Source organism: Solanum lycopersicum, chromosome 6, assembly GCF_036512215.1.
Source record: "Solanum lycopersicum chromosome 6, SLM_r2.1".
Taxonomy (NCBI): domain Eukaryota; kingdom Viridiplantae; phylum Streptophyta; class Magnoliopsida; order Solanales; family Solanaceae; genus Solanum; species Solanum lycopersicum.
The window spans coordinates 44711161-44724437 of NC_090805.1; the positions used below are offsets into that span (position 1 = coordinate 44711161).

Genomic DNA, 13277 nt, shown 5'->3' on the forward strand with positions numbered 1-13277 from the left:
AAAAATAAAAATAGTGATTCATAAACAAATTAAAGTAGCAATGAATATACAGTTCGATAGTTAACTTCAAATATTAGTTCTCAAAATATATTTTTATCAATGTATGTTATATAAAGAAACCAATCTTAATCCTTTTTTTTTCTTGAGAAATTGTTGGAGGCACAATGTTCTTGACAAAGAAATATAATATTTTAGTTAGCACAATAAGTGTTCTATGACGAAATACATCATTGCTAACATATTTGTTTGTAAATGTTAAGTATCTTATATTTTGAGTTTGTCCTCATTTTATTGAAAATTGATTAAAAAAAACAAACAAAATCGAGTCAAAGTAGAAAAAGTTGAATCGAACTGAATTAATTTGATTTTATATATGCACCACGGTGCATACTTTTCTAAAATCAAAAAAATTAAATCAGAGTTAAATAAAATTGAATCGAAGAATCGGACATAAATTTCATTGAAAAAACAAAAACAAACTTTTAAATAAAATACTTTTAAACAAATACACTTCATATATTATATCGTCTACATTGTAGGTATATTACGTACTTATTTGAGAAAATACCCAAAACTCAATCAATTCCCTTGTATATAATACCAAAAGAGAAATCAAAATAATTGAGAGGATGTTAAAAAAGTTGTAGTAGTAAAAAACTGAGGACCACAATGAAAGGGACTATTTGTACAAAAAAATATTTGTTTGGAATTAATTTGCATTTCAGATTTATCCACTTATTTTTTCACGCTTTAAAGAATATTAGAAATTTAGAATCAATAAAAAGCATGTGGTGTTCGATGGATTCAAACTCCCTCCACTCATCACGCACACACGGGAGAGATGGCGCTCTCTCTTCTCTCTCCTTCTCCGTCTACTTTATGCTTTCTAGCTTCCACTTCTTCGCCGTCGGCTGAATTCACCGGCCAATTCCCAAGGCTATGGACAAACAGAAGCAGAACCGGACCGGCACTTCCGGTTCTCACCAGAGCTTCTTCGGAGAAAGACGATAATAAACCCGCATTTAACCCGTTCGGTTTTGTCACTGACAATCCGTCCAGCCGAAGCGCAATTCAGATGCCTGAGAGTCCTGCAGAGGACGGAAACGTCGGCCAAATGCTTTACGTAACTCAATTTCTTCTCCTTACTATTTTTTTTACTTGATTTTCAAGTTTATAGTTCGTTGAATTTGTTAAAGGAATGCTGTAGAGTAACATTCATTCATCGAATTATGAATTTAATTTGCTCTGAGGAGTTTTTTTTTCCTCGCTCTGAAGCACGTGAAATTTTGACGGTGAGAAATGATCTCAGACTTAGAATTATGTGAGCTGTCTTCTCTTACAGTTTAAAATTGTTGGAGATGGAATACTTTTATTTGCTTAGTTGTATCTTTAGTTGCTTAGAGCGTAATGTTTGTGAGGTGTTGCAACAAGGACATTGACAATATGCAGCTAGCTGAAGTCTTTCAGTTGTGCGTTCGTGTTAGATTACTATTTCCAGCTTGAAATTCTTTCATATTCTAAAATCATTGTAGTGACTTAGTGATATTGTTGTAGAGAACTGAAGACAAAGGAAAGGAATACGGATCATATGTCAAATCAGGAAAATTTAGGTGGTTTGTGAGAGAAACAGGCGAGTTTTTTATTTGCATTCTGGTTGAATTGATCTTGTTGTACTTTAACGACTTCAAAAGGCTCAAGTTCAGTTCTTGCAGGATCACCTGAAAGCAGACGTGGGACAATTGTCTTTCTCCATGGAGCTCCAACACAATCATACAGCTATCGAGTTGTTATGTCTCAGGTTCTACAACTGATTTTAGATTTTATGACCTTCAGACTTGGAAAATTTTGGATTGTGTAGGAAGGAAGTCAAAATTCAGTACCTTGGCTCTTTTACTGCCATGACTATTTCCATTTACATTTTCGTCAAAGTGTTAATTTGCTATTATATTTCACTTACTTAGCGTTTCGTGCATCTCTACTAAATGACATTCTTTCTACTCTTGCATGTATAAAATTGTCTGATACCATTTCATTGTGGTAAATTTTCACAACTTTCAAGAGAATTTAAATTCATTTAAGTATTCAAATTTTAAACTTTTACATGTTCTTCTCTTTACCACAATAACACTTCACTCATTCCCTTAATATTTCTATTTTGAGACAATCTTCTCCTAGAATCATCAAATATTCAATTTTAAATTTCTATACTCTAACTAGCTATTACGGTAATATTTTCTTCTTCCATAATTTATACTCACGTATAAGTCAAATGAACTTCATGAATCCATCTTATATAGTGTCTTATGAAATGGGACGAATGTAGTTGAGTAGTTTTCAATTATTATTTTGAATTTCAGAGGTGCCTCTTTGCAAGATAAAGAAATCTATAGGGTTGCTCTTAAAATAGATACATGACGAACCGACTGTTCAAAAGGCAGGTGGTGTGATATTTGAAAAGAATCTCTTCTTGAAAAGAATGTACATAAGATGATTTAGTATTGATTTTGTCGCTGTTTTAATGTGTGATCCTGGTTAGAAGTAGGAGGAATTTTTCTTGTCGGCGTCGCCATATAACTCGCTCTTCTTTTTTATCTGTTTCAAAAATCTCCCAATCTTTTTGTCTTCTTGATACTGTTTGTCCCTATCATTCAACAAGAGGCTTTTTCTCTGTGGCTAGCTGTCAGATGCTGGGTTCCATTGCTTTGCACCAGACTGGATCGGATTTGGATTCAGTGACAAGCCACAACCTGGTTACGGTTTCGACTACACTGGTATCGAGGCCTTCTCACTGTAAACTTCAGTTACTTTATCCGAATATTACTTTTTTAACTAGGCAATATTATGAAGTTCTGAATAATTTTACTGGCAGAGAAAGAGTTCCATGAAGAGTTTGAGAAGTTACTTGAAGTCCTGGGGGTGACATCTCCATTTTTCCTTGTAGTTCAGGTCTGAATGACGTTAACCAAGCTAAGATTGAAAATTTTATTTACATACCAATTTTCAGTCTACCAGATGAAAGTATATGTTTGCTGGCTAACTATTGGCACTGATGATTATTGAACAATAGTGACTTGAACAAGGAAGAAATTTTCTTTTTCTCGTAGATTTCTCTTTGTAATTTCTCATTCTATGTAGCATACAGGATTAGCTACATGCCTCTATTACGGAAGGTTACATAATATCAGGTCTCTTACATATTACAGTTGAAATTGACAAAGAAACTTTATCTTTTTGTTATTAAGGAAATTCAGTCTGATTTTTCTAAGGAGATATAAAATTGAAATGAAATGTGAATTAATTAATAGGCACTTCATATCTGTTATTTTCGCAATTCATGAATTGAAGTGATACTAAACAAGTACTAATACTGAAATATGACGGGGAAATGACATGTTTAAAATAAAGGACATGTGACAGACAGGAAAATTTTGTTGAAGTGTTGTGTTAGAGAAGTTTTTGGTGTGGGTATGACAGCCTAAAAAAACAGCCCTTCTATGTAGACTGCCAATTATTGCCCTAATGAAGCACCAAGTATTTAGTTCAAAATCTTGAATATAATCATCTTTCTTGCACTTTACGAGCTATATTAATGCAGATATTCCTTGTTAATTTTAGGCTTCTCGCAGTTGTAGATGGTTTTATAATTTATTGATTTCTTATAATAGAAGCATTTTCTGGGGATTTTTTCTCAGCTATCTTTATTGTGATAATATATTTGTAGGGGTTTCTTGTGGGTTCATATGGATTGACTTGGACCTTGAAAAATCCCAGCAAAATATTGAAGCTTGCGATTCTTAACACTCCATTGACAGTTTCTTCACCTATTCCTGGACTTTTTCAGCAGCTCAGGTTTCACTTTGTGTGTAATTAAACAACTGCTTGCATCTCATAGTAAATTGACTGCTCTTGACAGTTGCTAGAGGAACATTAACTGCTCTTTTTCACATATTATGGTTTTCAAATCGTAACTGAAAGCCTTCTATTCTTTTTTGTTTCATTAGTAATTTTCGTCTTTCACCAGATTACAATATGATAACTTAGGGGCTTCACTTTGCTTAAGGGGTGTTAAGAAGTCCCACATCGGTAGAGGGATGGGAATTGGTCTCCTTATATGGACTTGGACAAACCTCCCCTCAGGAGCTCGCTTTTGGGGGGTGAGTTAGGCACATTTTCCATATTGGTATCTGTGCCAAGCCCATCCCAATATTGTTGTTCACCGATGTTGGGCCCCCATTTAGAAGTGTTCACGCTCCAGGTCTGGACGTGCGGGAGAGTGTTAAGAAGTCCCACATTGGTAGAGGAATGGAAATTTGGTCTCCTTATATGGACTTGGACAAACCTCCCGTCATGAGCTAGTTTTTGGGGTTGAGTTAGGTCCAAGTGTTGTATCTTAACAAGGCACATGTATTATGTGCGTCCAAATTAGTAAAGAATGAAGTCGGTTATTAAAATAGCTACTAACCTTCTACTCTAATCCTCCTCCGGGATTCTCATTTCCTTCAGATTGTTGTTGAGACACAATTTCCTAAAGGTTGCCATGAATTTGTTGCGACTGCTTATCAACATACATAGAGCAATTATTCTTGTTATTTGTCTTCTGTTTATGAACAAAAATTTGCTTTGTTGCTTTTGAGATGTTCAGTATTCATTTAACTCCTTGCTTTTCAAACTGAACTATCACTTCACTGTTTTCTAATTGAACTTCTCTTCTTTGTTTATGCATTAGAATTCCCTTCTTCGGTGAATTTACTTGCCAGAATGCAGTAATGGCTGAGCGCTTTATTGAAGCAGGTAGCGCGTAGGTATCCAAAATGCATCTTTAAATTTGAGAAAATTTTAGTTACAACTATATGATTTTTATTGCTTTGATTGATTTTAAATTAGTTGCTATACTCTGCCATGTATTTAGACCAGAAATTATTAAAGATCAGGTAAGAGTTATTTTAAAACAAGAGTACGCTGAATCCTCAAGATTCTCTTTCTGAACTTGCAATAGTATTTCCATCTGATGCTCATTGACATCATGTTAATGGCCTTGCTAAATAAAAAGTTTGGCTATGCACTCCCAATTCCTGTGACTGACTACATTCTACAAAGCTATTGCCTGTGTTTTCCTTTAGCAAAAGGAAACAAAAACCTGGTACCTTGTGGCTGTTCTCAACTCCATCTCCCTCACCCTTCCATGTTGCTCTTTTGTACTTTTAGCCGACGTGGACAGTTATACAAAAGAAAAGTCTCTATGTTCACATCATATATTTACGACATTTATCTTCAAACAGCTAACATCTTTTCAGAACTGAGCATCTCACATTATTCTTGCATTTTTTATCACTTGTATCTATGGATTATGGATTTTGAGAATTCACATGAGTTGATTAACTTGGAAGTTAAAGAATGCAGTATTACCCTGAATATTCACACCAATTTATGACCTAGAAAGGGAACAAAAAAGAAGTTTGAATTTGCTAACATTAACTAGACCAAATTTCCATGTGAATACAATTGGGTGAAAACAAATACTTTATAAACTATGGCATGATAAGTTCCCATATTTTAATGCACTCGAAATTTACTTCCCTCCACTTAATCTTACTCATTTCCTACAACTTCCTTATGTAACAAAATGTTATCATGACAGCTATGTCTTAAAGCTGGAGAAGGCTGATGTGTACCGACTACCATATTTGTCAAGCAGTGGACCTGGATTTGGTTTGTTATCTGCATCTTATTCTACTAATCTGCAAAAAAAGCAGATATAGCTGTAGATGTTCTTATTCTCTTTCATTCAAATGTAGTTATTTGTTTATGATGCTTAATCATCTAGCAGTACTTAGCGGCAATACACATGGTCTATTGTCATTTGTGAAAGCAGTGTTTACCGTACTCTAAGGCATAGAAGTTACATTTATGCGCTAAATGCTATATGAACGCCTTTCTTTGATGGCTATCAAAAAGAAACTCAAGTGAAGAATGAAACAAAGTGATTATGTACTACTTAGAGAACACCAAGTCTTAGTTTTAAAAGTCTTAAGATTGTTGAAGCAAAGCTTATTGTTTATGAACTTGAGATTAAAAAACAAGAAACATGAAAATCATCAAAACTTCTAATCATGTTTTACTAACTAATCCCGAATCTGAGAACTGTGTACTTTAAAATTTCAGCTTTGTTGGAAGCTGCAAAGAGAGCTAACTTCAGTGAGACTGCAAGTCAAATATCATCTGGTTTTGCAGCTGGAAGGTATATAATCTATTCCATTTTCCTTAGTTATGCCTGTTGCATAAAGTTTGTGTTAAAACAGTTCTGTATCTCAGGTTTATTCCTCATATCAAGCAACAAAGCTTAATCCTTGTACGGATTAAATTGTGCAGTGATACAATTTGATTCTCCTTCAAAAAAAGTTCCCTAGCTCTGTTGTGCTTTCACTACATTTAAGCATACTAGATGTCATAAACTATGTTAGCTACATCTCTTCACTTTCAATGTCACTAAATATCTTCATACGAAGAAGTGAAGTGCAAAAGCCCACCTTATTTCAAGAGCTACTGGATGTTGCACAGTTGCTTGTTGCAAATACGATTACACGATATTAGATGTAGTTCAACTATTAATTCCATTTGTATGTCTTGTTCCTTCCTGTAGTAGATCATATCCAGCATATGACTCTGACCAGAATTCTTGACTATTTCAAATATAACAAAGTTCTAACTGCTACTGACGTCGATTTTTCTTCATTCTGGGTAATATGGAAACTCGATTGGTTACTTTCAGCTGGGATAAACCAATTTTAGTTGCTTGGGGAATATCAGATAAGTATCTCCCACAATCAATTGCGGAGGAATTTCAGAAGGCAAATCCTCGATCTGTCGAGCTTAAGCTGATTGAAGGCGCTGGCCATATGCCTCAAGAGGATTGGTAATAGATTTTAACCTTTCCACTTGTATGGATATTAGTGTCATGTAACTAAAAGAATTTTTCACGAGTCAATGCTGCATTCTTTTTGGCAGGCCTGAGAAAGTAGTCGATGCTCTACGAATGTTTTTCCGAGTTTGATGCACAACCTCTCTCCGTGGATTCTCAACCATTCCTGATGTCATCCCACTTGCAGCAGTGTTCATATGATAAGGCTTGCTAAGGTTCCCTCTTTTCTCTATCTTGAAAAGCATAGAGGAATTATTATGATCCTGTCCAAACTCAAAAATAGTTGAAATGTAAATGCAATCGTATATAACGTCAACAAGTAATGAGTGAACTTGTGCTCCCCACCCCAGGACATCCCTCTTCTCCTTTCTCTTTCAAAGTACATGGAATTGAAGTCCATGTCCAAAAAAGTTTCTGTACTAGTGTAATTGTAGTTGATATTTAAGTAATGTAAAGTTTTTACACAAGACACTTTAAAGGATGAGAACTAATTCTGCCTCAAGGAAACTCTTCCAACATTCACATTGAAACTATTTGCGGTAGAACATTATTGTCATCCATAGTCATAAAATTTGAAACGTCTTACAAAATTTCTAGCCGATCCTATTACATACAAAAAGTTACGACCCCAAAAGTGAGGGGTACATATTACAAATTCTGGATTTTAGGTGACTTCTGGGTGATAAACTATATCTAATTGTGTTTAAAACAATGTAATATATGTACATGGATATTCTAAAGTGTATACATATCGTAAGATCATATACATTCCAAATTCGCCTAGATCTGGGAGTCCATGAAGCGCAAAAAAATTGTCAAAAATTTCAAAAGGGCATATCAATGTAATAGATGTAATGTGTATACATATCGTAGCTCTTTAGGTTGTTAATTTATATCCACACAAAAGCAGTTCAAAATAATAAGGCTTTTTTGACAAAGGTAACAATATAAAAATAATAAGGTTTAATACATGCCTGGCTCCTGAAATTTGTCAGATTGTTTTATTTACGCACTTAAACTAAGTTTATTTCAATTTAACACTTTGCCTTCTAATAATTTATTCCAATCAGACTTTCCAGTTTTGAATATATATTTTTTTGTGCGCTTGTGTTTTATTTACGCATTTTCTACTTGATAACATGTATAAGAAAATATATTATAATTTTTTCACCAAAATTTAAGTTTAAACTATCTAATTTGAACATTTTATTAAAAGTTAAAGATGTTCGATTGAAATATAACTTAAAATTTAGTGAAATATCATCAATTCATAACAAGCGGGCTAACTATGTTAAGCTACCACACCTACAAAAAAAAAATGATAAAATTGTGCAGTTGACCATGTGCAAGTTACGTACTTCACTTTATTTGTTATTCCTATTTTGCCTGGGTTCAGCCTGTTCATTTGGGGCTCGATCTTTTCATCTAGTAGCTTTCTATGGTTAGAGCTTGTATTGTCAGCATTAGTCAAAAAAAAAAATTGCTGTCTTACGAAACTGATATTAATTGTATGAGATTTTTCTGATGCGGATAAAAAGAAAATCGCAATAACTTGTCATATAATAAACATCACGATCGATCGTCACCAATTCAACACCGACCTCCCACCAGCCACCCCTCCCTTTATTTTCTTCTTCTAGTCACCATCTTTGAATAATAATCAGTAATATTTAGTTCGACGTTGTTACTGACCTGATTATGAATAAGTGGTATTTAATTACATTTAAAATGACATGATTGATGGTGTAATTATTTTTTATATATTGTCTTGGTATAAAAGTTAATTTCACAGTATATTTCATGACAAATTCCGTTTTGTACTTTAATAAAAGATACCAAAAAAACTAAGAATCTTTTCCCGGCTTGACTGACGCATATTCTTTAAATTGAGACTTTGATTCTTGTAAGCATATGAAAAAGGTAACAATGAGTATCTTCTTGAATATTCGAAATAATAATATCTTCTTTAATTTTTTGGTTTAAACTTAATACTTAGTAGGCTTTTGGTCATACGATATCATATCACGATATAAAATTCTGAGATAAAATCAGCGTTTGAACATGCGATTTCACGATGATTTCATATCATGAGATGAGATATTTTTTTATATAAAAATGAAAAATTATAGCTATGGAGCATAATTATATTTATCATATATAATGGCTATTTGTGAAAGTTTTCTTAAAAAGTTATTTTAGGTCACCAAGAAATAATGTTTGGGTTATAATTAGGTCATAGATGGGTGAGTTTTGCAAGTTACTGATTCAAATCTCATTAGAGTGATATTTAAAGAAACCCTGCTTGAGAGTCTTTTAATAGTAGAATTATAATGAGCTAGGCTGGGTTTTGTGTTTTGGGTTGGATCAATTTTTTTGTTGGACGCACTTGTGTATTTATGAATAAAAGTATATGATCGATATTAATTAAAAAATATTAAAAGAGGAATTTGTTATTTTATCGTCATTTTTTTCTTGAATAATTTAGGTCTTAATTGGATTTTGAGAATTGATAAATGGTGACCATCTCTTTTCTTAATTTGGTACGACAAAGATAACATGAGAAAATTCTAAGAAGAAGAAGATAGAGATGACTCCTAGGGTTCGGAGGGAGCGATATTGAAAGAAGGAAAAATTACGCGCATAAGTAAACATATTAGGATAATCACTTAACATAGTTAAAGTTTATCTTACTTACAATTCATAACGTACTTTTCGCTATAATTATGCAGCTCAAGTTTTTAGTTTTATATAATTTGCATGTCAGAATTTGTATGATATAATTTGTATTTTTATATAATCCAAAATTTGTGTAATATAATTTGTATAACTGTTTACACTTCTAATGGTTGTAATTGTATAAATGCATTATTTCATGTAGACACAAAAATAATTGAATTATACAAATATACCCACGAATTATACAAACATGTGAATTATAGAGACAACTTAAAATATAGCTACAATCTGTAAATATACAAACTATACTTATCAAATATAATTATATTTATCATATATAATGGCTATTTGCGGGATTTACTCTCGAAAGAATTGTTTTAGGACACTAAGAAATGGGTGAGTTTGCAAATTTTGTGTAAAAAAATAAATAAATTATTGAGAAGAAGTTACATGTGCAGCTATTAACTTTAAGGATACACACATACTAAAAAATTGACCACAGAAATTTATATAGCTTTAAAGTATAACAGAAAGTATATACATATCATCTATATGTTTCAAAAAAGTTCATAAACATGGAATTTAGTCTATGTATTTCTACCAACCATCAAATTTGAAAAAAGAAATAAAGATCCTTATATGCCTATATATATTCGTTAAAATAAAAAGTAAACACAAAAATTACATATTTCAAGAATTAATTAAGGTTTTGTGCATGTAATTATCCAATGGATGGCGGAAAAAATAATATCACTGAATTAAGCTCTAGTTATATTAGTCCTATTTAAATATTTCTTTCCTTCATTTTTTGTTCGTTTATAATATTAAAAAAATAAGCTTTTGTATTCTACCTCATCGGCATATACTTGAGAGAGAAACATTGTTCTTCTACGTTTTCTTTCCTATTTTGCTTTAATATTATTTATTAATTGATTTGTTAGCGATTATTAATAACTGTGTTAAAAATAAATTATCATTTTTACTCATTCAATTTGAAAAATGTAAGAAATTAACTATAAATTTCTAAAGCACTTTTCAAAACATTGAATGAGTTACGTTATACTCATCTTATTTATTGTTCCTTAAACCTTAACGATTCTAAGATAGTGAAATTATTTGTCCGGTAAGTTTCAATCCTCACAAACGCATAATGGTCTGACCGCAGTCTTTGGATTTTTTAAATTCTAATTCATTTTAAATCCACACAAAATAGAATTATTTGTAAAAAAATAGAATTTAATTTATTTTTTATTTCAATATAAAATATGTTTTCTCCTTCGGTCCTTCCTGAAAAGATTGAGCAAGTCCAAAAACCTCCTACTCTCTTCATTCGAATTTATTTATCATATTACGATTTTTAAAAGTTAATTTCATTAATTTTTAAGGTTAAAATAGATCAAATTAATTAATTTTAAACAAAAAATATATTACGATTTTTAAAAGTTAATTTCATTAATTTTTAAGGTTAAAATAGATCAAATTAATTAATTTTAAACAAAAAAATAGATATTTTAAAACTATATGAAAAGTACTATAAATTACAATTTTTTACATATTAATATGACAAAAATATATATCTTAAAATGTTAGTCAAAGTTTTTATAGTTTAACTTTAAAAATAGAAATTACGACAAACAACACCGAACGAAGAAAATATTTGATTTGGATGAGTAAAAATTTTCACGTACTTTAGAACACCACAACAATAATACTGAATATACTAAATTATTAGCTAGATCAGAAATCACGACAATTAAAAAAAATACAAAATTTTAAATAAAAAATTAAACAAAATTCACGTGAAAGTAATTTACTCGATAAAAAAGAAATTAGAGGGGAGAGGGGCGATGTCCCTAAGTGATGGCTCGTAATTAAGGCACCACCATTTGATGGCAAAATCATATCTTCCCAATACATATTTACAAGTTTCAAGGAGCCATTTAAAGAGAATTATTCATTGGCTTATTCACATCAATACAATTAATACAATTGATCTGCCCAACACTATCTTTTATTTTAATTAATTATGATTAAAGAGAGGTGAGATCATTTTTTTAAAAAAAAAAAAAAAATTTCTTCCAGCTCTAGTTACTCTCTTGGGATCATTTTACTTTTCATCTTATTAAGTATAGATAATTTGAAATAATTTTATTTTAAAAAAATTAAATAGAATTAAGTAAAAATTTTCTCATTTCAAGTAGGAATAATTATCGACTAATTAGCATAAAAAAAGCTTAGTGAAGAGCACATATATACATATATATTGTGATTGTTTAATAAACTATTTTATTATTTATTGAAGAGAGATTAGAAAGAAAATATTTTATTGAAGAAAATTAATATTTTAAATGAATAAAAATATAATAATCAAAACACATAATTTCTTTTAAAATATGACCAAGTAAAAATTATATGAAAATGTGACATCTATGCATAGTCTATTATTCTATAATTGCCGCTTATCACATGATCTATTATTTTCTAATGTAATTAAATACACTAATTATTCAAGAATAGATTATAGACCTACCTCTAATAAAGTGAAAAATTCATGGGCTGTTTATTATGTTATGCTATTTTTTGTCCTACATTATATATAATATATTATCAGATCATGCCTATTAGAGATAATTTCGTACAAAAAACATAGATTAGGGACTTAATAAGAAATATAATACCTCCTCTATTATTTGTGGAGTTCAATAAAGAAAAATAATTACATTTTCTCAAAGAATTTTTTTAAATCATTAATTGAATTGATTTATAACATTTCTTGTATAATTTTTAATGGAAAAAAAAGGTCTTAAATATATTTGAATTATGATTAAAATTGTTGTAAGAAAGTCAAATTTTGGAAAAGATATTTTATCCTTAAATTATTTAATGGTGTTTTCTAAAGGTATATATGTGCTCACGTGGACGTCATAAATATTTTTTAATTATAAACAGTAACGAGTTTATGTAGGCACATATATACCTTTAAATTTACTATTAAATAGTGCAAGGTAAAATATCCTCTATAAAATTTGATATCCTCCTAATAACAATTTCAGCCAAAATTAGGATATTTTTAAAGCATTTCCCCTTTTTCATATGCCAGTTTGATCATATTAAGAAAACTATAAACTATCATTTTTATTTTATCATCACTATTAAATTTTTTAAAATTTTTTTTCAAGAACTAAGAATATATATTAATTAATATGAGTATTAAAAAATAGGAAAAAAAAAGAATATTGTGGTAAATACTCATATTAATCATTATCGATATGATTTATGGTGTATTGATGAGAGTGGTTCACTTTTAATTAGAATTCTTAAAATAGAATTTTTAATATAATAAAAATTTTATTGAAAGTGTTAACTTTCAAATTAATCCGAACAATTTAAATTTAATTAAAACTTCAATATCGTATTAAATCACAGAGTTGCAATGCACTGCCCCTTTATTTTTCTCCACTTAAGTTAATCGATGAAACCAATCCATTACGTCAACGAAGATCTTCTCTCTTCGACAAAAAGAAAAAAACATTTCATCTTTCTTTAATTTAATAAATAAAAATGGCTATATTTTATATTATTAATAAGAAAAAAAAAAAGATCTCTTCAACACAGTGACGGTAGAAAATTGTATTTTTTATTTTGTGGGGTTGACATTAGATTTTCAGTTATACATATTTAA

The 13277-nt window shown here is 30.6% G+C and overlaps 1 protein-coding gene across 1 annotated transcript; it reads left to right on the plus strand.

Moving 5' to 3' along the window:
- The first annotated feature begins 734 nt into the window (after window positions 1–734).
- Window positions 735–7421, plus strand: LOC101262019 (uncharacterized). Its single transcript, XM_004241644.5, has 11 exons — window positions 735–1123; window positions 1555–1630; window positions 1713–1798; window positions 2678–2771; window positions 2870–2946; window positions 3722–3849; window positions 4727–4798; window positions 5639–5709; window positions 6163–6238; window positions 6770–6913; window positions 7006–7421. The coding sequence occupies exons 1-11, from the start codon at window positions 842–844 to the stop codon at window positions 7049–7051; spliced, it is 1152 nt and encodes a 383-aa protein (XP_004241692.1). The 5' UTR covers window positions 735–841; the 3' UTR covers window positions 7052–7421.
- Window positions 7422–13277: the final 5856 nt, after the last annotated feature.

Coding starts and splice junctions, on each gene's coding strand:
- LOC101262019 (XM_004241644.5), top strand. CDS start 842: ATGGCGCTCTCTCTTCTCTCTCCTTCTCCGTCTACTTTATGCTTTCTA. Junction 3,850..4,726: donor GGACTTTTTCAGCAGCTCAG/GTTTCACTTTGT, acceptor TTTATGCATTAG/AATTCCCTTCTTCGGTGAAT. Junction 4,799..5,638: donor TTTATTGAAGCAGGTAGCGC/GTAGGTATCCAA, acceptor TTATCATGACAG/CTATGTCTTAAAGCTGGAGA.